This window comes from Erithacus rubecula (assembly GCF_903797595.1).
Source record: "Erithacus rubecula genome assembly, chromosome: 3".
In the NCBI taxonomy this organism is placed as follows: Eukaryota; Metazoa; Chordata; class Aves; order Passeriformes; family Muscicapidae; genus Erithacus; species Erithacus rubecula.
In genome coordinates, this window is record NC_136689.1 from 20,153,041 (window position 1) to 20,178,583 (window position 25,543).

General features: G+C 37.0%; 1 protein-coding gene across 1 annotated transcript in view; it reads left to right on the forward strand.

The window, feature by feature from the left end:
* The first annotated feature begins 4,248 nt into the window (after nt 1-4,248).
* MINDY3 (MINDY lysine 48 deubiquitinase 3) overlaps nt 4,249-25,543 on the forward strand; it is a 49,049-nt gene continuing 27,754 nt past the window's right edge. Inside the window, exons 1-9 of the mRNA XM_079301316.1 lie at nt 4,249-4,429; nt 10,706-10,785; nt 11,827-11,884; nt 12,315-12,488; nt 16,010-16,061; nt 17,939-18,053; nt 18,454-18,527; nt 18,993-19,072; nt 23,719-23,789. Of these exons, the coding sequence (XP_079157442.1) occupies nt 4,333-4,429; nt 10,706-10,785; nt 11,827-11,884; nt 12,315-12,488; nt 16,010-16,061; nt 17,939-18,053; nt 18,454-18,527; nt 18,993-19,072; nt 23,719-23,789 (801 nt within the window). The 5' untranslated portion in view covers nt 4,249-4,332. The remainder of the gene's footprint in view (nt 4,430-10,705; nt 10,786-11,826; nt 11,885-12,314; nt 12,489-16,009; nt 16,062-17,938; nt 18,054-18,453; nt 18,528-18,992; nt 19,073-23,718; nt 23,790-25,543) is intronic.

A 25,543-nucleotide genomic window follows, 5' to 3' on the forward strand; every position in this document is an offset into this window, starting at 1 on the left:
ATAAACAAAGTCCAGATACATTCTCACCAGCCAGAAGTAGGCATCCAAACCCAAGAAGAAGAAAGCTAAACATTTTCATTATTTGGTTCAACAGCATTTTCTAGCCTACCAATGTTTCAACTTCTTTATAACATTTTGTTCTATACAGATTTAATTGATAGATTGATTTTTGTTTTGTTGGGTTGAGAGTGCAGAAGGATAGGGTGAAGTAATTAAAAGATGGGAGTAAATAGAAAAGTGAACCATAGAAAACTTTAATACTCATTTCTACCTTCTCAGAACCATTTAGTAATACAATAGCATTGCAATACCATTTGGATCTGTATGGACTAAGCAACCTGCCATTAATTAATGTATTTATTTTTCCTACCACCCAAGCCAGCTTTTTTAAAGAAAAGTAAGGCAGAACTATCTCAGTGTAGATGAACTCTACTGAGATTTGTCTGGCAAAAACCTACAATGTCTGTACCTTGTACTGCTGTCTGTCAACTGTTCACAGCAGTGAACCTATAAAGTCATAATTAATTCCAAAAGTTTCATAAAGAGATTTAATTCTTAAAATATATATTAAGCAAACCAAATGGGATTGCGCACTTAGAGACTATATGCTTATGTTACCTACTCCTTCTATCTAGGGGAGAACTGTTCTAAAATGTCACATACTGCAATCAACAGAATCAACCTAATGTAAGTGAGTTTGGATTAGAGATTAGAAGGGAGAGAATAGTATCTGCTATGTTTTCCTAGAACCCCAAACCCACCACACCAGCCTGCAGAGAGAATTAGCTGCATTGCTCAAAGAAAAAATAAAGATGTGCACTTTAAGTCACCAAACCAACCACATGATGGCAGTCCAGCATTACAAAAGGAGAAAAAAAAATTAGGAGAAACTATTTGAAAAAGTAGTTGAAAATATATGTGTATTATTCATAATATAACCAAACAATGCTGCAGAGCAGTAATTTTCATATTTTTCTGTTTGCACACCTCTAGATACTTTAAGGACATAAAGTCCCAAAATGCAGATAAATCTGCTGTTTACCTTCCATGAAGCCCAGACTTCATAGTACAGTTTTGACATCCCAGAGTCCACATAAAAAGGATTTAAATACCAGTTTCATAATTTTAGAAAATACTATTTTGATGCAGCAGTATGCAGATTTGTACTTTGTTCAGAGTTCTGACTTCTATCCACCCACACTTATTTCTGAAATCCAATGTAGCTGTCAATGTGCTGTTGTATGACTGAGCTTCTCCTAACCATCCTTTTTGGTTTCCTCCTCACTAAGTGAAACTCAACTACCTACATAAATTCACACCCAAAGCTTCCTGTCCAAATCTTTGGTAGGCATAGGCAACATACCATTATCTTATGAATGTCCAATACTTATAAGAAACTGATGACATCCAGATTCCCATTTGCTTGGATTCAGTGTTGTTTGCTATAGCTGATATACAGTTTAATTTTTACCATTTGTATTAGTGAGACTAATGATTTCAGCGATATTTCATGGTATTTCCAAAATAATTTCCCAATGCTTTTCCTACCCAGCATAACAGATTGTTCCAGTTGGCACATATCCCCAGAATTGCTCCCTTGTTCCTAGATGAATTAATTTTTATTTGTCTATATTGAATTCTGTGTGCTGTATGCCAACCAAATCAAGATGGGTCAAATCACTTAACATCTTGTGTCGCTCATTACTGTCTTTGCTTTTGCCAGTATTGTGAGTAACTCTAAAAATGTGTTTTCCCATATCACATTATACAGATCAGATTAGCAGAATCAGAGTTCACATCAGTTTATGGTGAGAGCATTTTTAAACAACACAAAGCTGCAAACCAGTCACAGCAACACAAAAATATTGCTACTGCACCAAAATGTGGCAATTTGTCATTCTAACTCAGATTGGAAATACAGATTTAGTTTTATATTGTGAGGTTACAGGAGACAGAAGCTGCTAGGTCACCTGCAGGTCTGTAATCACAGATTTGAAGCTGATAAGCATTCTTCTACTCCATGGTGACAAAGCAAATTTATTGCATCTGAATTTAGAGCGTATCAAATGGTGGAACCTCGTCTGGCTCACAGCTCTCCAGGTTGTGACTCAGCTTTTCCTCACATGTGGAAAAGTTTCATTGTGAAAACCTGTTTGTACCTATGAAATCAAAGGGCATGCACATTAACTTGCTCATTCACAATCACCACAGTCATAAAATCATTTAGGCTAGAAAAGACCTTCAATATGAAGTCCCACCTTTGACCATCACCTTGTAAACTAGGGCATGGCACTGAGTGACATATCCAGAGTTTTTTGAACAACTCTAGGGATGTCTCCACTTTCAGGTAGCTGTAGAGAGTGATAAGGCCCATCCTGAGCCTCCTCCAGGCTAAACAATCCCAGCTCCCTCAGCCACTCTTCATGACTCATTCTCTAAACCTTTTGCCAGCTTCATTGCCCTTTTGTGGAGACACACAGCATTTTTCTTGAAGTGATGACCCAGGACACCAGAGATAGAAGTGGGACAGGAGATTTTTCAGCCTTTTGGCACTTCTAGATGCTGACATGCAACTCCTCTGCCATACAGCAGTGTCCATCACATCATTGCAGGTTCAGCATCCTTGTTTTACAGTGCCCTCTTCCCTCTCTCTAATGAATTGGTTTTCAGATTGCACACTGGGTTTCCATGACAATATAAATTTTATTCCCTACAACAAGCCCAGGAACCTGAAGAGCTGGCCTAACACTTGCACTTCTTTCCTCTCCCTTGTAAAGCCTTCCTATTAATGGATATTCTGAAATTTGTTGAACTGACTTAAGACTTGCACCATGGCACCATTTTGATAATTACTTTTCTGAAATACTTCACATGTATACAGAACACATTTTAAAATAAATGTACTTTGGTATTTTCCTCCTGCTCATGCTATGCTTACAATTTCAAGTCTGGTATACCTTGTATTAAATGCAAATTACTACAACAAAATTTGCTTTTTGCTGCACTATTGATTCAAAAGACACAAAATGTAGCAATATGATGGCCTTTGTTATAGTATGTACAGAACTTGATTTTGTTGTCATGATGCCTTTAATTCTAATTAAATTCCTTATCATTGTTTGAAGTTCTTTCTTTATGCTAAAAATCAAAAAGTGTTCATTACAATTGCATTATTTATTCCCAGAATCGATTCTGTTAATCCATATTGAAGGAAATTGATGGGTTGTCAGTAATTAGTCAGAAAAATGCTTAACTGTGCATTTACTTGAGAATGTTTAAAAATCAGAAGTACAACCACCCCATCTTCTGATCAATTTGTGGTATCACATGTCAGAAAACTCAGAATCATGCTTGGTATTGGCTATTTTTATATTTAATTCAGAACAACTGCACATGTAACAGCCTCATTATGTGCTCAATCTTTGTAAAAGCACTAAGTGTATGATGAAAGTCAAGGAAATACTGGAGGGGGTGTAGTGATGGGCCACACAAATGATTAATGGACTGGAGCATCTCTCGTACAAGGAGGGACTGCTGGAACTGGGCCTTTTCAGGCTAGAGAAGATTGAAAGGGAATTTCATCAATGCATATAAATACCTCAAAGGTGGGCGCCAAGAGGGTGGTGCCAAGCTCTTTTCAGGGGTATGCAACAACAAGGTGAGGAGTAATGGCCATAAACTAAAACACAAAAAGTTCCACTTTGGAACCTTGGAGAGGCTGATCAGGAGATCATCGAAGGGGAGATTCAGATCTGATTATTAGACAAATCTTTTTCACAGTTACGGTGGTCAGGCACTGAACAGGCTGCCCAGGGAGGTGCTGCAGACACCGAAGTGTTTAAGATCATCTGGACCTGGCGCTTAGTGATGTGGTTTAGGGGCTACAGTGGCAGGGCTGGGTGATGGTTGGACTTGATGCTCGTAAAGGTTCCTTCCAACACAGATGATCCTATGATTTCATAATTCCATCTCCAGCACTCCCAACGCTACCGATACAGTAATTCTTTAAGAAAGTGGGCACAGCACCGCATCTCCATTTCGGCTGCACACGACAGGAAGGATCCCCAGCGCGAGCACACACCAGTCGGAGCGGGGGAACGCTCAGGCGCACAGGCTGACCCCCGGGCACAGCCCGCGGCCGCCTGCCAGAGCACTGCCCACCCCTCACGGCCGCGGAAGCAGCAGGGCCTGCTGGGGCAGCGGAAGGGCCCCGGCCCCGCCCGCCCGGCCCCGCCCCGCCCGCGCGGCCCCGCCCCTCCCGCCTGCGCAGGCGCCGCCGCAGCCACCGCAGCCGCCGCGCCCGCCCGGCGCCGGGGCCGCCGCCGCCCCGCCATGTCCGAGGCGGGCCAGGAGCTCGTCCACCTGGTGTGGGGCAAGAAGGCCGGGCCCCGCGGGCTGGCCGACACCATCTTCTGCCGCTGGGCGCAAGGTACCTGCGTGCGCCGTGCCCCGCCGGCCCTTCCCGCCCGCCGCCCGGCCCGCCCGCCGGGCACCCGCGGCTCCCCCGCCGCCCCCGGGTCCGCGCGCCTGAGGGAGGGCGCCGTGCCCTGGGCACCGCTCGCCGCCTGGGCCAGCGGGAAAATGAGGCGGCAGCTTCCCTTGCTAAATAATTATCTCGGTTTTTTGCAGCATGGTCGTGTTTAGCCACACATCTCCACAGGGACTTAAAATTTTGTAGAAAAGGGTCTGAATTTATTAAATATAACAGCAGTGTCTCGTCATGATTTTACATAGCTTGTAAAAACGAACATGAGTTGTGCTTTGGTTTTGGGGTTTTTTTGGTAAAGAATATGTGAGTCACCAATAGACTTAGCAAAAGCGGGGCCAGGCTTGGGACAGAGACGCACAGATTTGTTTTTTAAGCTGGTTATTTGGCTACGGGAGCAGGTACATGCCATTATTAGGACACGTGGAGAGATAAAGCAGCAGTAGCGCTGCAACTTGTGGTATTTGCAAAGTGTTGAAAGTTGCTTGAAACAGAATTTTCTTAGTGTTCTCTGTTCCTTGCCTTTTTTTTTTTTTTTTTTTTTTTTTTTTTTTGACAAAGGTGTTGTCATTTACATGGCTCAGTAGATTTGGGGACTGTATAACTGCTCCCTATTACTGGGCACCATGCATTACCAGACTCATATCTTTTCCCTTAGGTTTATCTGTCTTCAGATAATTCAGTGATAAATAAGGAAAATGCCAAATTCCCTCTAAGATCTAGAATTTAAGCAGGCACAGCAAAGCCATTGCTTTTCCTAAAAAAATTGGTTATTGAAATATAATTACTTTCTGAAATGTCTCTTTAAGTTTTGGTAATATGGTTTCAGTGCAAGGTGTGTGCCAAGTCAGAAAAGAAAAATTGGTGTTAAAAGGCTTAATTATTTCTTTAACTGGTAATGTTAGATTGCCACAGTTGAAGTTTTAAAGATAGTTTGTATGAGAAATTTCAGCAGTTTCAAAATTTATTGAAATTTGTGTTAAAATGCACTGTACTTGTGAATGAGTGAGAGCTTAATGGCAAAGATCTCTGGGGTTCTTGGTGGCTTCTGCAATGGAGCTGCTATTTCCCATCTGTCTTTAGGGAAAGTCCTGTTATTAGAATGTGTCGTGCTTCTGTTCTCTTCTCTGTATTCTTCTCAGTATAGTCAATTTTGTGTAGTGAAACCCCATGGCATTAAGTTACACTGTTTGGAGGTCTTGTGCTGACAATCAAAACAGTCAATTCCAGTCACTTACCTTGAGTAGCTGCATAATACTTTCACCCAGCTTTCAGTTTCTATTTTGTTGAAAAAAGTTCTGATTTATTTACTTGTGTTTACTTGCTGCAAAGGAGGCCCGTCAACACTGACTCATCAAAACTTAAAAGAAAAATAAACCAAACAAATATATCAAGCTTTATTATTTCCAAGGACTTGGAATTTTAAAAGATAGATCCTGTTCCTCATAAAAAGTGCTGAAAGCATCAAACAGCTAGTTTAGTGTTGGATTTTTTTTGTGTTTGTTGTATTTGTTTTGATTGTAGTGCCAGCACTGGCATTTATTTTGGATACTTGCTGAACGTTGTCTGTCCTTTCTCAAACCCTTTGGAAATTGGCAGCTATGATTTTCATTTGGAAAGAAAAGTAGGCAAGACTGATAGTTGTCAGTTTCTCAGTGAAGACAGCTCATTCCAGGAATCCTGGTACACACCAAAATCATTGACCACCATACTCATTTGAAGATGGGCTGATTTGCAAGCACTTTAGGGAACTGACCTGGCTCATATGGGTGTGCTGCTAGAAGTTAGTGGCAGTAATTCCCTCAAGTTTCTGCATTGGCAGCTTTAAATATATTGATTTTATTCTGGACTTAACGAGGGCATGGCAAAGTTGTTGTGAAAGTTTTAGTGTGGAGTTCTTTACCGGATTTTTTTCTTTATGATTGCAGCAGAATTTGCAGTTTGAACCTTGTGGATTCCATTTACCAGAATCCTCAGAACAGACACAGGAATGTAGTGCAGAGCTTCAGTTTGCTCTTCGATGTTTACTGGCATAGTTATGAGGACTTGGGAAGGAGCTGAGAAAATGACTGAACCATAAAGGAACATACCTATGTTAGGAGTAAATTTCTCCATTGATCCAAGGGACATATTTCATGCATAAAGCTGCTCTTCAGATCATCACCAAGGCATGAGGCATCATGTCTGTCCAGTATAAATGTCTGGCAGGCTTGTGTACAGGATCCTTTTCAGAATTACATAAGCTGTGTTCTCACTGGTCTTTGGAAAGAGAGATAGGGAATGGTCTTCTCAAACAAGTATTTAACTGCAATGGGAAGTACAATTTATGTGTATATGGATAACATACAGTGTAAAAAGGTCAGTTTTGTCTGGATTATTTTCCAGCTTCCAGTTGCCCAATTTAGTGGTAGCCTACTGGGTAGTTTGTATACATTCCTCAATCTCTTACAGGACTTCCTGTCTCTTTATCCACAGCCCATTCATTGAAGTTTGGTTGTGATATTGGTGTGGTAAATGTTTCCTCCTTTATGTGAGCAGGAAAATGTTTTTTGTTTGTTGGGGGTTTTTCTCTCCATGTAAAATTTCATAAGCTCCATTTTGCTTAAAGATACGCTTGGAGAACCCACAGCCACAAGCAGAATGTGTATCTTTCTATTCCCTGTGCTAGAGAAGGAATGAAACATTGTGTTGTAAACCTCATGCTTGGGTAATAATGTGTTATTCTAGTGTTTCTGCCAGGCAGTTCATGTATCCCAAAAGGGAAAAAGAAGTGCATTTCCACAGTGAGAGGTGGCTGAAGTCACTTGGTTTGTTCAGCTTGGAGGAGACTGAAGGGAGACCTCATTGTGGTCTTCAACATCCACAGGAGGGGAAGTAAAGGTGCAGGAGCTAATCTCTTCACTCTTGTGAGCAGTGACAGGACTTGAGAAAACAGTGTGAAGCTGAGTCAGAAGAGGCTTAGGTTTGGTGTAAGGAAAAAGTTTGAAAAAGCCAGAGGGTGATTGAGCATTGGGAACAGGCTCCCCAGGTATGTAGTCACAGCATCAAGCCTGACAGAGTTAAGGAGCCTTTGGATAATGCCCTCAGGCTCATGGTGTGACTTCTTGGGGTGCCATGTGCAGAGATAGGAGTTGGATTTGATGATCCTTGTTGGTCTCTTCCAACTCTACATATTCTGTGATTCTGGGGCAAAAAGTGAGTAGCGCAGCATCTTTAAAGCTAGGTTGGACCAGCAAGGGTTTTTCTAACCTGGTTAGTGTTGTATGCTCTTTGCTAATTTTCTTGTCTCTTTCATTCAGTTAGAATTGGGTTTTGTACAGAGTGAAAATACTGAAGAGACACAGATCCTTTGGGAAATGACAGTTATGTCTATGGTATTTTGGATGGAAAAAATATTTTTTAGAAATAGGCTAGTAATAAAAAGATGCAGGAAAGTGATGGAGTAGTCATAATAGAAGAATGAATGGGTTTTGTACTACTTTGGACCTTGATGTGGCATATTGGATGAAGAACCACAGTGGATCATACACTAATTGTGGCAACCTGTACGTAGAAGAACTAAGAATTAGATGCAAGAAAGAAGCATGGACCTTCATAAATACCAAATGAGGAAATAAGGAGGATAAAACTTTGTGTTCTGTGATTATAGTGGACAAAGAATATAAAAACAGATTTCTCAGTGTCATTACTTAAAATATTGGGGAATGCACTGGCTATCAGCAGCAATCTAGATCCATTCCCTCTCCTTGCCACATTGCCTCAAAAGTTAAAGCAGCAGAACAGCAGTGATGTTGAAAAAATTAGGTCAATACACCTTTAATAGAGTTATAGATGACATAGAAGATATATGGTAATGACATTATTTTATGTTTCTTGCAGGAAAAGGATGATAATTATATTCATGGATAAAAGGCAGACAGATTAATTTTTTAAAAATACTATTTTGGCTGCATTGCATCTTATTTCTTTTTGAAATTTTATCTTGAGTGAAAAGACCTGTATGATAGATACGAATGGTTAACAGAGAGAATAAGCAGAAGTTACTCTGGATTGGTGATGCTCATCTTGATAGCTTAAAGAGTGGTCAGACCATTCTTACCAATTATAAGGAAGGATTTATGAATGTTACAAATGCTGCCCAAAGTATGACTCTTGTGGAGAGTTTAAAAGGTAAGTAGATGTGGTAGGTTTTAGGCTGAGGTAAACTTGAGCCCAGATGGAGTTCGGAATACTGATTTCTGAAATTTTACCCAAGCTGAAAAAGAGCAAGACCATACTGCCTGAAACCCATTTTTTGCTTAACAGCTTTTAGAATCTTAGTATTTATTAAGCATTAAGCAGCACTTAAGTGATATGAAGTGTTTCCTCAGGTATTTTATATGTGTTTTACCTGTGGTTGTAGTCTGTGAAATTCTGTGTGATATCGACTTTACATTGTCTGTCTCAAATTTATATTCAATCTGGTGGATCATTCGATCTTTTTTGTTTTTAGGAAGCAGTTTTGAAAAACAGGGCAGGGTTAAGCTGAGACAGTTCATGCCTTCTCTAAGAAGCCTGAAGAATATGAAGCAAATTCAAGATTTCTTAAGTGTGGTTTAGTGATACCACATTCAAGTATGTTGTTTTTTTGCAGAAACAAATCATTAAAACAACTAAAAAAGCTCTCTTGTTGAAGTGTGCTTAGATGGCATGCAGTAATGCTTCAAAGCAGAGGAGGACTTACCTTTTAATATTCTAAGCCTGCACAAACCAATTCAGAAAGTTGAAAGGACTGATGATATTTCAGGGAAGTGAAGTGGCATTACTGCAAACTTTGGTTCAAGTATGAATTAATGGAGCTTCATTGCTACATCAGGTGATGCCAGATATAAGTACATTGGCTTGACATAGGCACCTAGGTTTTGGATATAAAATACATCTTTGTAATGCACATTTGCACATGTGGTTAAAAATAAACCTGGAGCCTTTAGTGAGATACAGTGGAAACCCCATGGCTACCCTGATCCTTTTTAAAACAAAAAATTCACATTGTGGTGGAACAACTACTATTCAGTGATGAAGTATGGAATACAAAACATGGAATTGTCCTATCTCTTGTTGCTTGGGATGATGTACTTGCCATGCTGTAGTGTGGAGGGTGCATTTCCTCAGTTCAAGTTCACATCTGGGGCTTAGAGATGCTTTTGTTATGGCAGCATGTAATCCTGCAGAATTGGGAAGAGGAGAAATTGTGGGAAAGTCAGACTGAACCTTCTGCTCAGACTTTCATTGTAAATCTGTGACAGGATGCATGTGTATCCCCTTTCTGCCTGCCCCCACTTGCTTGTGTTTGCTGGCTACTTGCTGACTACAGTTGCATGGTTTCTAGATGACAATGAACTAGAATGAGTTTGGCACAATCTTATCATTACTTAAAAGGATAGAGCAAGTGGTGTTTTGCACTAAGTTGCTGTGTGTCACCTTTGTCAAGGTAATTGCATGTGCATTTATCCATGAGAAATGAAAGCTATGAATCACCTTACCTTAAAGACAACTTTAAGGGCAAGGCAGTAATGAAACAATTTTGCTGTAATTGCTCCAGTATTTGCTTTATTATGTGACTGTAAGATAATTCTGAAATACAGATGCATTGAAGCTAGAGTGGGAAAATAGGTGATGTTGCATCTCAGTCACTGTAGTGTACCTTCTGTGAAAGAACACCATTAAGAGGTTTGATTCAGAGGTTGCAAGTGGATATTTAAGCTACTCAGCATATTTCAGTCTTAGTAGTATGCACTGATAGGTCAAAAATGAGATCAGTGGGAGGCATACTGTGCCATCCTTCAGGAATAGAAGTGTATTATATATGGTCAGTGAAGGTTCCAAGATGTATTTTTGTTATATTTATAGACAAAATAATACGCAAATTTTAATTTATTGGTAGAAACAAACTATCATAAAATAAAACCTATTATTTTAGAAATTCTTTTGCTTGAAGTCCTAGCTGTTGAATGTTAGTGGTCATGATTTAATTGCAAATATAAATAATTAATTTCTGTCCTTTCATCTGTACTCATGTACTTTTTTGCTTCAGATAGTTTAACCATATGCAGTTACATTATCAAGGAAACAAAAACCTAGTTTTACAAGGTGAATAAATCAGGTGTAATTTCTGTTAGGGAAGGAGTATACATATTTAGTTACATATTTCATTTTAAAAAATCCTTTTTAATTTGACAGGATTTGTCTTTAGTGACTCTGAATCAACTGCATTAGAACAATTTGAAGGTGGTCCTTGTGCAGTGATAGCACCTGTGCAGGTAAGATGCCTTTATTATAGGAATTGTTTAAAACCAGTGAGCCCAGAATTTGTTCTTTATATATTTGTAGCTAAAATAAAAAAATTGCAGATCAGTTGTATTTTGATTTCATAACTAAAATGTGAAGGAGGCAGAATCTTTGTAAAAAGGCAGGGATTGACATGGGCTGATTTTGAACTGTAATTTTTCAGAAGGGCATTTGTTTGAGGAAATGCAGCAGGCTGATCCAAGCAGAAATAACTTCAAAATCAGAAATACATTGTAAAGGGGAGGAGGAAAAGATCAGATATAAATTTAATCCTAATCCTTTCACATCTCTTGAATTCCCTGCTCCTAATGGTAATATCTGTGCCACGATGTCTGCTTTTTTTTTTTTTTTTGGTAATTCTGTATTAGAAATATTTTAAGTAGTTGATTTTTGCATCTTACAGGGTTTGCTGTGTACTAAAAGGGGAAAAAATATTATTACAAAGTAACTAGAAAACCCAAAACTCTGCTTCAGGAAGTTTCTTCTTTATTGTTCCTTCTCTGTAACTTAGAGCATGTATCTTTTTTTAATTGCAGCATTAGCATTGATGATAAAACAAAGCAGGGATATGGAGATGCATAGAATTTCTTTAACCTGGTCTGCAGGTTATTTGCAATGGTTAAAAGAGGTGGGCTTGTTAACTACCAAAGGGGTTTGTGTTAGTGACTAGAGATGTCTTGTGCTACTGATCAGTTATACTGAAAATATTTATGCTTCCATTCCTGCAGTCCTGTGAGTCTGGAGGTATATATGCTGATATGCACTTTTTTTATTTGAAGTGTTCTTGAGGTTCAAACTCGGTGGTGTTGAATGTACTTATGAGGCCACCTTTGCAGCTTGTTTGATGGGGAAAGGTCAGTAAACAGGGCAAGGTTAGAATCTTGTTCTGAATGGAAAGCAGCTTGAGACTCTTATAAAAACATGCAAAAATGCTTTGGTATAGAGGTTGTGACAAAATGTAAAAGGTGGTGTTGTCGTGTATTTGAACAGTATTTTATTCTTTTATAACAAAGGCATTCCTTTTGAAGAGGCTTTTTACCAGTGAAAAGTCTACTTGGAGAGTCTGTCCAGGTACTGAAACCGCTATTTTCCCCCTCATTATTTTTCCATTTTATTTATTTGTAAAGCATGTCTTTGTTAAAAAAATTTTTGAGTATTTCACACTTTTTTGTTTGTGTGCTTCCATACCATATGTGTACTACGTGCTTCAGAACTCCTATTTTTGATGTCTGTGCTGGTCCTTAATACTTCTGTGTTTTATAAATATTTAATTGAAATCCATTATTAAGAAAGGGAATGGGGTAAAAATCCTATAAAACCACATTTTTCTAAAGACAGCTTTATAATCTTTGGTCCAGTATAGTCAAAGAGCAATTAACATAAGTAATTACTGACATGAAAGTAATAATTATTTAGATAACATGTATTAAAAAAGATACTAGTAGCTATATATGACAATGGTTCTCAGCAATCAGACTCATGTACATTTCTGATCTTTCAGAAGAGGAGCAGAAGAACCTTCTCTGTCATACATTATGTGATATTTTGGAAATGGCTTGCTCTGATAATTCTGAGTCATACTGTCTGGCAACATGGATAAGAGGAAAAACAACCGAAGAAACCGCTAGTATTTCTGGAAGTCCTGCAGAATCTAGTCATCAAGAGGAGCAACCTTGTAAGATGTATTTCTATGCTGAATTACCCATCCCTTAGTGAAGTATTGCATGGTTTTTGAGGGACCACTGCCTTGGTATTTATTCACAGATGGGGGTTTTGCCTTTGTGATTCCATTAGCAAAAGACAGATTTTTGTCTGTTGTAATTAGAGGCATTGTTCCTTTTTCTTGAAAGCAATGTACTGTCTATCACTGGAATCCTAACATACATGTTTCTTTAGAATTCCAGTGATTTCCATAATCTTCAATTTTTCTTTGTAATTTACTGGGATATAATACATTCTTTAATTTGAAGCATCTATATGCTCCTTAACATTGGAAGGATACTTGTCATTTGTTGCTTTGGAAGAATTTTGTTAAAAATTCTCCAGTGCTTATTTATTCTAAAATATTCTGGATCCCTTATTATGGAGAAGTATTTTTTCCATTTTTCTGTGCCATACCAATCAGTTTAAATCACCTTCTAGTAAATTATCATAATTGTTTTTGTAGGTTAGAATTTTTCAGTTACCTGCTTTTTGCAAATGTCTTCATTCCTTCATTAGTTACTGACATCAGGGATCCAGGAGACATCATCTGTTGCACTGAGATGTGGCATCCAGTCCTATCTAACTACTGCAGAGTCAGTGACAAGGAAAGTTTGTCTGTGCACATATGATCAGGGAGTTGTATTTATTAATCTTTTAACAGGAGAGATCTAATGTGTTAAAAGATAAGCTGCTTTTTCTTTTAGTTTTTGTTTACAATGTGTCCCTTAAGAAGTATGAAAATCTCTTCACATGAGAACATGTTGCTTATAGAGGTGCTAACTTTTGATAGAAGGAATATGTTTGTTACTCATCAGTTTGTGGTATAACTACAAAATAAGAATTGTACAAATAAATTTATATGTGTGCAGTTAGTTATAGCAATTTGTAGTGCTGAAGCTCTTTGTTACAAGTCATCATCTGCTTCTAGCAAGTGCTCCCTGTGCTTTAGAAGGCTCAAACAATTATAATTAAAATTATATTTAATTGAAAAAACAGACTGTCAGTGCATAAGATTTCCAAGATGAGCATTTTTTAAAGTAATAAAAATATTACACATAAAGTTTTATCTACAACTTTTCTGTAAAAAAAAAAAAAAATCTTCGCAAGACAAGTCAGTTGTAACTCTGAAAATCCTCATTTTTTTCCTTTTTTGAGTTGTCTCTGAAGCTGTTGCCAATTATAGAAAGTTTGTTTTCTGGATAAAGTGAAACAGAGATTAGTTATCTACAGGGTCTTCCTGTCCTGTTTTTAAATGTATTGCTTGATTCCAAAGGCCTTTTAACTGTAGAAAATGTTCAACAGTTTTTTAAACACAAACTCAAGTTAATAATTACTCTCAACACTGACATTTATGAACTAATCCATTCTGTTACATAACTAGATTTTTTCATGTTTCTGTGCAAGTCTTCAGGTTCTGCCAGACTTGTCTTTAATAACATGGAATGTGCTTGAGGAAGCACAGGATACATTTACCATGTACAGCCTGCTTATGTCATGGGCAATGTTGATCTCTTTAGTTGTTTATATTCTGCATTCCCTGCTGGACACTGAATGCACCTCTCATATGTACAGTATTTGGCCTTCTGTGGGTAATACTATACACTTAACCATTTTAAGATATGTTAGGTTTGGGCTTTCTTCCCTGTCCCTGCTATTTACTTCTTAACCTGGTTGAGGGTGGGACAAGGTTGTTGAAGAGAAGATATTGTGAGTAATGTAGAGTTGTGTAACTGTTAGTGCAAATAAATACATTTATTTCTTACTTGGCTGCTATACTCAAAAATAGAAACTGTCATTGTCATAGTTGATAGCACTTAAGAGATGAGTTGGGTGAGCAGGGAGTATTACAGATACAGTTCCATATGGCAGGCTATTTGAGAGTTGAATATGGGGATATGTTTATAATAAAGCCATGAAATGTGCTTAAACACAGCATGATAGAGTATAATTTTAAAGAGTTTCTGAACAATTGTATTTCTCATACATCTCATGTTCTCTTGCTATTTGTTCTTTTTTGTTCCACTAAGCATGGTCTTTATTTAGCATTGTTTGGGTTATGTATAGCTCTACTTCTCTTTCGAATTTCTACTTATTTCCCTTTATTTCAAATAGTAATTATCTTAGCATTTCACTCTGTTCTTTAGTAACAGAATGAAAATGCCTGTCATCCTGCTGTGTGAACAAAAGGTGGATTCGAGCACACTTACTGAATGCAATAGCATTTTTCATCTGCTTTTGTGGTGTATAGCAGTCACTTGTTGGCCATGTGTTGGCTTTAGTAGTGCAAGTTCCCAGGTTCAAAGTTTGCTTTATATGAGTTAGTCCCTCTAACCTTCTGGTTACAAAAATGTGTGTGCTTCAAGCAAAGTTAGTTTTTGCAGCATTTTCTGCAATTTAGATTCATGGTTGCATATTTCATAAAAATGCCTTAAAAATACATTCTTTCAGGTCTAGTTTTACTCTTGGTAATCTAAGCAATTCCTTGTAGTTATTCAAATGACAAAAACTAAAGTTCTTAAGACTGCTGCTGATGTATTTCTTAAGTGGAAAATGGAAATATTCTGTTGCTTGAGAATCAGTTGTATTTGCATGTAAGGCAAATTAAGTGCATCTTTCAAAATACAATCAGAATGGGCATAAAATGCCTTTTCAGGAATTCTGAAATGCGATGGGGAGAATTGATCAGTAGTACTAGCCCTAATGGCTTCAAATCTTAAATGAATTGTATGCAGTCAATGATCAGGCATTGTTTAAATATTCAGCATCAAGTGGTATCTATCAGAAAGCAGAACTATCTGTTTTGTATGTTGCTCTACTAGCAAAAAGATAAAGAAAAGAAAGGTATAAAGCCTGTGTTGAACTTGGGAAGACACTAATGCTGTATTTTTTAATGTCCTGGATGCAATGCTAATTTGAAAGGCTTTTTATCCATTATTGAAAGAAAAGAATGAGAAGTTATTTAAAAGCAGAATGTGTAACACTGTGTAGAATAGTTCTACTTTTTTGTTTGTAATAAATAAGCATTGAAAGGAAAAAAAAGAATAAATTTCAGTAACAGAAGTGTATATTCAAAGAAAAAATACAGCTTACCTACACTGATAAAATAATCCAAATAATCATGCTTGCTTTTTCTAGGAAATAGTACTTCTTGTTGACTTTCAAAATTATATCTATAGTATGCATATGCTTGGTGACTTTGTGGCAGCCACATTTTATACAAAATCAACAGCTCAGTACGTGACAAGATATTTCCAAGACTACACACTCCAGTGGCTTTGTGCTTTTAGTAAATTAATTAGTCCAAATAGAAATGTTCTCACTAATTTGTATGGTGGAATCTTAATGTTGCAGTAAATTAGTTTATACTAATCAGTTAAATGTCAGGAGAGGATTAAAAATATAATTAGAGCTTGAAAGTATTCTAGCTTGCTGTGTGTATCTTGTGTCATTTTTTTGCCATGTGTAGTGCTGAAAAGTGTCTCTTGTGTATAGCTGCCTTGGCTGTCGAAGAGCTTGGCTTTGAGCGATTTCATGCATTAATTCAGTAAGTAATATGTTGGAACATTTAAAATGCAATATTTTGAATTTACACTAATATTCACAGGCCTGAAAGGGGTGTGCTGAGGAACTTTTTGTATGTTGCTCATCAGGTTAAACTTGGATTTCAGATTTTGTTTGGGGGGGTTTTGTGTTTTTTCTTTACATTTTAGCCATTTAAAATGGATTATTATTTTGAGCATAAGTGTTAGGCTTTAAAATAAAACTGGAGCAATGTAATGTGATAAATTGACCAGGTAGTTTATGCATTTCAAGTTTATGAGCACAGAGTTCTGTGACTCTGATCAAGATTTCTATTTAAGTTAAAAATGTTAATCCTCAATACTTATGTAATGTCATCAGTACTTTTTCCTGATTTGAGATATCATAAGGAACATTAAATAAAATGCTTCATATACAAGACTGATTTTTGTTTCATACTTCAAACACTGTTTTTTTTGGGGTGTTCTAAACCCAGAGCTCACAATTACAGTGAGTGTATATTCAAAGGTAACAGCCTTTTATTTTCACAGTGAACAGTTTGGTAAATATTATACAAATCAATCCCCAAAAAATAAATAAAGAGCAGCAGAATTCAAAAAACACCTGAGATGGAAAATGTTGCTAATTAGAACTGAAATAACCATAGCCCATTTTATCAGTAGCAATTATAGTTTATTTTTTAAACCCATTGTCATCTAAGTAAATAAGAAAGAGAAGAATATAGCATTTTTATAACCTTAGCTGATCAAAATGTTAATTTCCTGCACTTCCTCCTCCCCTCCTGCTCACCCCTTCCATCTTTGGACTTGTGGTACCAAGTTTTTATTGGTAATTGAATTTTTTCCTGCCATTCTCACTGGGAATGAATGCTCTGGCTTTTGCCTTTAGACATCAGATGGATTTCAGAGCTGGCTGTGCCTTGCATACCTTGTATGCCATGTCTACTCTACTGATCAAGAAAGGATGTTTATAAATCAAGTATTAGCCAGAGTAAATCCATCTATGGATATATTTTTGTAGATGTTTGTTTCTTTTTCAAACAAAGCTTACTAAAAGTGTGCAAGAAATAAGAAAGAAAATAATATACTTGTTTGTGTAAGATAAGCAAAGACTATGATCTAGTTTGAATTACTCAAACTAATGTTTGTGTTCTGAAATGTATTTAGCTTTAGTATTTTGTATTTAGCTTTACCCAGGAAATTGAATGTGTGTTGCTTCACTGGGATATTGGTGAATTTCTTCCTTTCATTGGTTTTGATTTCAGTTTTTTTCCTTTTTAAAGATATGATCAGATGATGTTCCCTTACCATCCAGGCAGTCACCATATTATGCAATAAGATAGTATCCCAAATCACTGCTGTTCAGTGTTTTGAACAATTTGCTTTTTCCAGAGCTAGTCTAACAAATATTTTATGAGAAATATGATAATTTCTTCAAAAGCCTGGAAGATAGTCTTACCTAGTTAAGTAGAAGGTTTATTTCTCTTATTGTTTATGGGCTGAATGTCTTTCAGAACACTGTATAATGCAAATGTTATTTTGGTGACATGCAGTCTATTTGCAATTTCAGTAACAGTGTTTTATAGAATTACAGTAGTGGTGCACCACATGTGTATCTTAGTGTTTGCGTATAAAAATATTTCATTTTTGCATTTTGCTCCAGAATTATTTATCATCTTCAGATGGCAGTTACAGTAACTCCAGAACAGCTGCTGTGTCATTCTGTATGTAACACCAGATCTGTTCTACTTTTACTTTGACATTTTCATGTTAGGTGTTAGTAATTCTCAGTTGTGCTTTGTGACGCTGTTCTAATGCTTCATCTAAATGCATCCTTCTTTTCTGTTGTTTGTTTGTTTGTTCTGTTGTTTTTTGTCTTTAGCAAACGAGCATTCAAAAGCTTCCCTGAACTAAAGGATGCAGTTTGGGATCAATATTCAGCATGGACAAACAGATTTGGAGTATTGCTCTTTCTGTATTCTGTAATACTGACAAAGGTTTGTGGGTTGCTTGATGTATTTTGTGGGTGGGTTTTATTTCTTTGTAGAAGGTGAACAATAAACTGATAAATTAAGTCCAGATAAATGGATGAAATGGAATCTTTATCTGTGTTGCAGTACAGTTCCAGGCTAAAAATTTGAAAGGCTTGGTCCTTTGGGTTTTTTTGGGTTTTGGTTTGTATTTTTCTCTTTTGACCTGGAAGACTTACCCATTTTAAAAACATCCATCCTTACAAGATGTTTGAAAACATCTTCCTTTGAAGACAAAGCAGCCTGTTAAGTTATCAGTTCATGTAAAAACATCAGCCTCACAATGTTTTACTGTTGCATTCTGCTGTTGTATAAATGTTGCAACTCATTTCTTAAGATAGCAAAAATGTTTGCAATTTTCCTGCAGGGTATTGAAAACATAAAAAATGAAATTGAAGATGCAACTGAGCCATTGATAGATCCTGTTTATGGTCATGGAAGGTAAGCTGCAAAATAGTTTACTACAACTTAAAATAGGTTTGTTGGCTAATATTTTATGTCTTGCATAACTGATAATTCTTTTAGGAAATTACTCGCATTAAAAGACAGACTCAGTTATAACTTTAAAATAACTAAAAAGCAACACTGAAAAGTGGGTCTTTTCTACTGCTAAATAATTTTAGTACATCAGTTCTGAGGTAATGCTTCTGTTCTTGTTGAATTTTTAGATTGATAATTTTCAAATTCAGGTCTATATTCTGTATCAAGTTTGTATTTGAAAGAATGGAGATGATAATTAGTGTTCCTGAATTAAAATGCACACTAGTTAATGGAAAATAGTTACAAAATGTCTGTTTGGGTCATCCAATAATTTTTTAATTTGTTACAGATAACCACATTTTTTTAAATAAATTGCATATCTCTTTTAATTTCTTATGTCTTACATAATTTCTTTCTGTTGTGTAGCCAAAGTTTGATTAATCTGTTGTTGACGGGGCATGCTGTTTCTAACGTGTGGGATGGAGACAGAGAATGTTCAGGAATGAGTAAGTTGATTCTAGTTTATGCTTGTATATATTTTTTACATACTGAGATGCTGACCTATAGATTTGGAATATATTCTGTTTCTGTTTTGATAGTCTCCTTGTTTACTGGCCTTTGTTTTAAGTGAACCTCAAATGAAAATAAAATACACTTGCACGAAATTGGTGATGGTAGTATTAGTGAATGCAGGATTGTCAGCTACAAGCTGAACATACAAGTTACCTGATGTTCTGGATGATGGAAGAGCGTGCCATCTCTGCAGTTTGGGAAGCCTGAAGTTAGGGCCACTATTCAGAACAGCCACATCACACTGGAGAAATGGGCTGGCAGCAATGTCCTGAGATGAATCCAAGTCCTACACCCAGGGTGAAATAAACCCATAGAACAGCACAGGGCAGCACTGACTGGGAAGAGCGTTGTAGAAAAGGACCCGAGGTCCCTGTGGGTTGCACTCAATCCCTGGTGTGTCCTTCTGGCAAAGAAGGGCAGCTGCATCATGGGCTGTGATAGGAGGACTGTAGTCAGCAGTTGGAAAGAAAGGGTGGTTTTTTCCCTCTGTCTGGCATTTTTGGGTTTGTGGGACAACCTCTGAAGTGATGTGTCCAGTTTTGGGCTCCCTAGTGCAGGAAAGACATTGACATAGTGGAGTGATTCAGTGGAGGCTCATGAGTAGAGGGCTTTTGGTTTTTCTGCACTTCTTTTTACATATAGAGATTATATGAAAATGGGAACAGTTTAAATTGTGGAAATGTTCACATCTTTTCTTCCACTGCTACAAAGTCCATCTCAGTTTCATAGCATGTTTCTTACAATGATTTTCCATCATCTCTAAGTCAGTACTGAAAATACTTGAAATGAAGTTCAAGACAGATCCATGCAAGAGCTGAATCAAAATGCTCTGGTTTGATGATGAACAAGCAATTAATCTCCTTTGAGACATCTTAGGCTTGCACTTGGTTATGATTTCATGCAGCCTATGCTTTCAGACTTATAGAATGTCATTTGGATACTCTGTCTTGCCTCTATTTGACATTGTTGTCATTTATCTCCCCTGTTTTTATTTGAAATTTGTTTCAATTAGCCTTCAGGGTTTTATCTGTATGTTCTCTTTAGTGTTTTTAATTTTCCCTTTTTTATTATGATCGATCAATCAATCTGAATTGTTTTAAGAACTTTCCTTTACATTAGGCTAAGTTGCTGTTCTGCAGTTTAATTTATTGGTTTTGAAAACTGTGAGTTCATTCCCTCATTTACCTTTCAGATTATCTTTCTGGTAGACTTTATCTCTTACTTATCCAAGTAAGTAATAGTAAGTATGTGAGTAACTGGACACAGTAACAGTAATAGTCAGCATTTAGGTTCTCAGTCAATTCTGCCCTAAAAACCTAGAACCAGCACTCCCATAGAGTGTCTCTTTTTGTGGAGAGTAGAGGAAGAGAAAATTATCTTCTTGAGGATCTGGTATTATGTGTCAGTTAGTTTTTCTATCCAGTCAAGTAAATGGACTTAACTATTGGGAGCCCTCCATTTTCTTAAAGCCTTTGGGTAATTACAGTCAGAACCTGCTTATTCACTGTCTTAAATCTATAATCATATCTGTTACCAAGTGATTTGTTGTAGTCTATAAAAAAGAAAGATAAAGAGCAGCCAGTACTTTCTCAACTTCTTAGGCAAGACTGAATTTTGGATACATTATCACATTTCCTATATATAGAAGTCCTTTTTGTCATCTTTTCTTCTTAAGAGTGTTTCTCTTGGATTTTGTTTCCCTTTCTGTGTAAAATCTTCAGTTTCTTCAATGTCAGTGCATATGAGCTTTTCATCTAGAAGGGTTGCAGGTGTCAAAATAACAAGGACTGAATACTGTATTATTGAGAAGTTATTTAAAGTCACTTTACCTATTTTTCAACTATTTAGATAAGCAGTTTTTAATTGATAAATAATTAAAATTATTTATTAAGCCATTTTAAAGGTTCTGCCAGTAATTTTTGCAGTAGTCAAAGAACAGACTGAATTGCAAACCTGAGGAATTACTATGTGTTTGCAGATTGTACTCAGAGCACTGACTCTCACAGTTGCATGTTTTCCAAATAGGGTGGAGTTACTAACTGGAATTGTTCTTGGCCACTGGTGGTAAAAATACCAATGAAATGATAGCTGTTCTTTGACTATCTACATGTTCTTATTTAGACCTTTCTTCTTATTCTGATCTCTTCTCTTGGCACAACTATCCACAGTGGGAAGATATGGGGAGGTAGTTGGGTTTTTTTACAGCTTTTTTAGGACTGTGGTTCCTCCGTGCCCTGTAGCGGTTCCCTGTGAGTGCAGCCGGAGCTGGAGCTGCTTTCCCCAGGCGGTGCCAGGGAATTGTGACACTGGTGTGGCCACTCGGTGGCGCTGTGCTGATGCGGATGGTGACAGAAATGTGTTCCGAAATTTGAGTCCTTTGCAAAAGTGCTTTTCCAAGCAAGAGAGAATAACTTTGTGTCAAGAGGCATAAATATTCATTTTCTTAGTTCATCTTTGATGTTATCAGATGTCTTCCAGTCATCTACTCTCTTTGTGGGGTGAGGATATTCACAGAATAAATTTTGATTTAGTACATCTAGCCTCCTTTTGTTTCTTCATAAGTCATCTGAGTCATTTTTGCTTTTATGTCTCTCCTCTTTTTTGGCTCATTCTGAAGGAGGCATGGGTAGATCAGTGACTGAAAGCTGAAGTTAACCTAGGAGCTTCCAGATACACAGGCTGTGTAGTTTGACTACTAACTGTTCAGAATATTCACACTGTGTAACTACTATTGTAGCCAGAATTCCAGCACTTTCTAGTTATCAATCAGAGTTCTCATCTAGTTATCTGTCAGGGAAACAAAGTACTTAATCATAGAGTTATTTTGAATAATTTTCTGAATAGTAAATATTATTGACATGTTTGTTGTTCTATACTCAGGTGTTGGCTCCCACATCTGAATCCCGTGTTTAGCTTTACATTGATTTTAGTTTTTGTTTTTTAAGAAATAGATGTGATGTGAAAAATTACTTCTCTAATGTACTGTGCTTACTTCTGCCCATTGATTCCATCATTGCATGTATTAATGTGCTTTTTCTGTATGTTAGCTGTTCCCTAGTGAGCAGGATTCTTCACTAGTTTTGTTTTTTTTTTAATTGGGCTATAGCTCTCTTTTGCCCAGATCAAAAAAAGGATGAATTGTGTCAATGTATGGCAAAATATAGCCACTCAGCTATATGCCAGTGAGATAATGGGGTTTTGCAAAGGATAATCTAGGCACCCCTGAATATTTTAATTCCAAGCAAGTTTGAAGACAATCTGTGAAAGTACAGCTTTCAGATCAAAGGCACTGCAAAGAGCCTTTTAATATGTATAGCTCACACTCTAAGGAAGGAGTTGTACTTCCAGACACAAAGGTAGTGAATAAACTCAAGTTTTTTGGGTTTTGATTTTTGGAATTGGATGTATGGGGACTTTTGCATAACAGAGAGGGAAAAATTAAACCATTACTATAATAACTGTCCTACACTGTTGCAAAATGCAGCAAGGTAAACTTGAAGTTGGTGAAGGGAGTATGGCAAGCCTGCAGAGGTGACTTGTGCAAATCCAGGAATCTTCTAAATTCAGAATGGTTTCTTTCACTTGTGGTCCTGAGGCTTTAGACCATTGATAAAGATGTCAGTTTTATGTTGTTGTACATAAATGATTGGTGTTAAAAATTAAAGTTGAGGCTAGTGTTTTAGAGGGAACTTTAAAATATAAAAATAAGTGCTCAATGAAAAAATGGAATTCTAGATATTCTTAAATTGGTCATAGTGTATGTTTCCAGTATGTGCTGCACTTGGTAGACAATGTTTGGGAATCTAGCAGAGCTGTTCTAAGCAGACAGTACTTGGAGCTCCTTAGATGATGTGTGTGAAAGCCCAGAGCTCCTTCTAAATATGTATAATTAGGAATTTTGAAGTACTTTCTCTTTCTTTATATTAAAGGACCTCAAGTAATGCTCTGTAAGTACTCTTCCAACATCAGTAGTACATAAATATTTCAGCAAGTCCTGACAGCTGTGTGTGTGTTTGAGAGCTTTAATTGGAAGTCAGTGTTGAAAATCAAGTTAGTTTTTCTGCTAACAAAACTATTATTTCCAAAATTGTGTTTTATTATTTAGAATGTGAAATGGTAAATATAAATATGGCCTAGGAACCCTAAGGAAAAAAAAAAAAAAAAAAAAAAAAGAGTGAGAGAGGAAGTAACATTCATTTATGCATATATGTGGGATTTTCTATTCTTCAAGACAGCTGTTTTTCTTAGATTTTTCTAATAATAATAGTGATGTAAGTTGCAAGTATTTGCTTTCTTACAAAATCCAGCAGGTTTTGAAAAGAGCTTATCAGCTGGAAGCTCTTTAAACCTTGGGTCTGGATCTTATTTTATAGATATATAGAAAAATCTTATTTATAGAGATCTTGTTTTATAGAGAGAGAAATGAATGACCCTTTTTGACTATATATTAATGATTTGCTGTTACTAAAACTGCATAATCTAAAATTGTTATTACTTGACCAATTTTGAAAGTAAGAAAAATGGCTTAAAATAGGATTTGCAAATTTTTCTTTAATAAATTGTGTTTTCTTTTGAACAGAACTTCTTGGCATACACAAGCAGGCAACAGTAGGCTTTTTGACATTGATGGAATCTCTGAGATATTGTAAGGTAAGCTGTTTTCTACATAATTTGAAAGATTTTTTTTTTATTAAGTTGTGGGCTTTTTTAACAATTTTTTAACAATTCCTGAAAGCTTTACTGTGTACTATTGAAGATCTTAAAGAACTTTCAAATAATGTCCAAATTCAATCTGAGACTAATACATTAAGACAAATACATGATAAAATTGTTAAATGTATTTTGCTGAATAAATGTTGTTGGATGCTATTTAAATTAGAATTTATTGCACCAATTGATTATTGCTAGTTAGAAGCTTACATTTTTACTAAAGTAACTCTAGTGAGTTTTGTAGATGGTTTTAAAACTGTGAAGTCCCAAAATGGTTTGCTGTTGTGTTGCAATTTTATCAATTTTTTTTTTTTGCTGTCACTGTCTTCCATTTGAAATAAATATTCGTAAGTAAAAATAATAAAACTGCTATTAATCAACTGTATTCTAATTATAATATTCAAAATTTAAAAGGTATTTTATGTATTTATCTCTGAATGTTTGAAAGTTGCTGATGTGCACCTTGGTCCATATTGTTCCTTCTTGTTACGACAGAATTTCTTGATTTCTGGTTTTTATTTGAGAAATTCTATGAATTACTGTTGTGATTTAACCCCAGCCAGCAACCAAGTCCCACACACCTGCTCACTAGCTCCCTCAAAGAGCAGAACCAGACAGAGAATTAGGTTCAAGCTGAAGAACTCATGGGTTGAGATAAAGGCAGTTTAACAGGGAAAACAAAAGCCACACACACAAGCAAAGCTAAACAAGAAATTGATTACAGCTTCTGATGGGCAGGCAGGCATTCAGCTATGTCCAGGAGAGCATGGGCCCATCAAGTATAACAGTAACTTGGGAAGACAAATGCCATCACTCCAAATGTCCCCCCATTCCTCCTCCTTCCCTCCCCTTCCATTTTATATCCTTTGGTCACTTCAGGTCACCTGTCCCAGCTGTGTCTCCTCCCAGCCTCTCTTGCACCCCATTTCCCTTACCAGCATGGCTGTAAAAAAGCAAAAAAGGCCTTGGCTCTGTGCAAGCTCTGCTTAGCAGTGACAAAAACATCTCTATATTATCAGCCCCATGTTCAGCACAATCCAAAACACATCCCTGTACCAGCTACTGTGAAGAAAATGAACTCTATTCCATTCCAAAGCAGCACATTCCACCCTTTGTTCCATACCATTCATGCCATGCTCAGGTCCCACATTATCCAATGCAACCTCTTTAACTACCACCGTCCTTCCCACCCCTTGATATAAAATATATATGTAATTCCTTTAGTCTGAATGTCCATACAATGTTCACAAAGGTGTCTTTTGAGTTCATTTAGTCCATGGTTTTGGGCTCTGTTCTGGTGGTCACTCGGGATGGGAGAAGTGGTGCTGTGTGGAGTCATTGGGCACCAAAGCCAGCTGAGCTCAGGTCACTGCTGCACTGCATCTCTTCTTGTAAGGCTTCTCCTCCATTGGTTCAGGTGGTTCCTGCCACAGTAATTCCTGTAACAGCAACTCAAATCATGGCTTACAACAAATTAAAGACATCCTTTACAACCTCTACCCGTGGTCCTTTTGGGTCAGGTTATTTGGTTTACTGGTGCAATGAACTCCTTTGCTGGTTCCCAGCCTGGCTGCAGCAAGGGACTCCTGCTGTAGTGCACCATTAGTACAGTCCTTAAGCTGGTCTTCCATGGGTGCAAGGAAATCTGTACTTCCCCTGTTCTAGTGTGGAGTCCAATCCCTCTTTGACCTTAT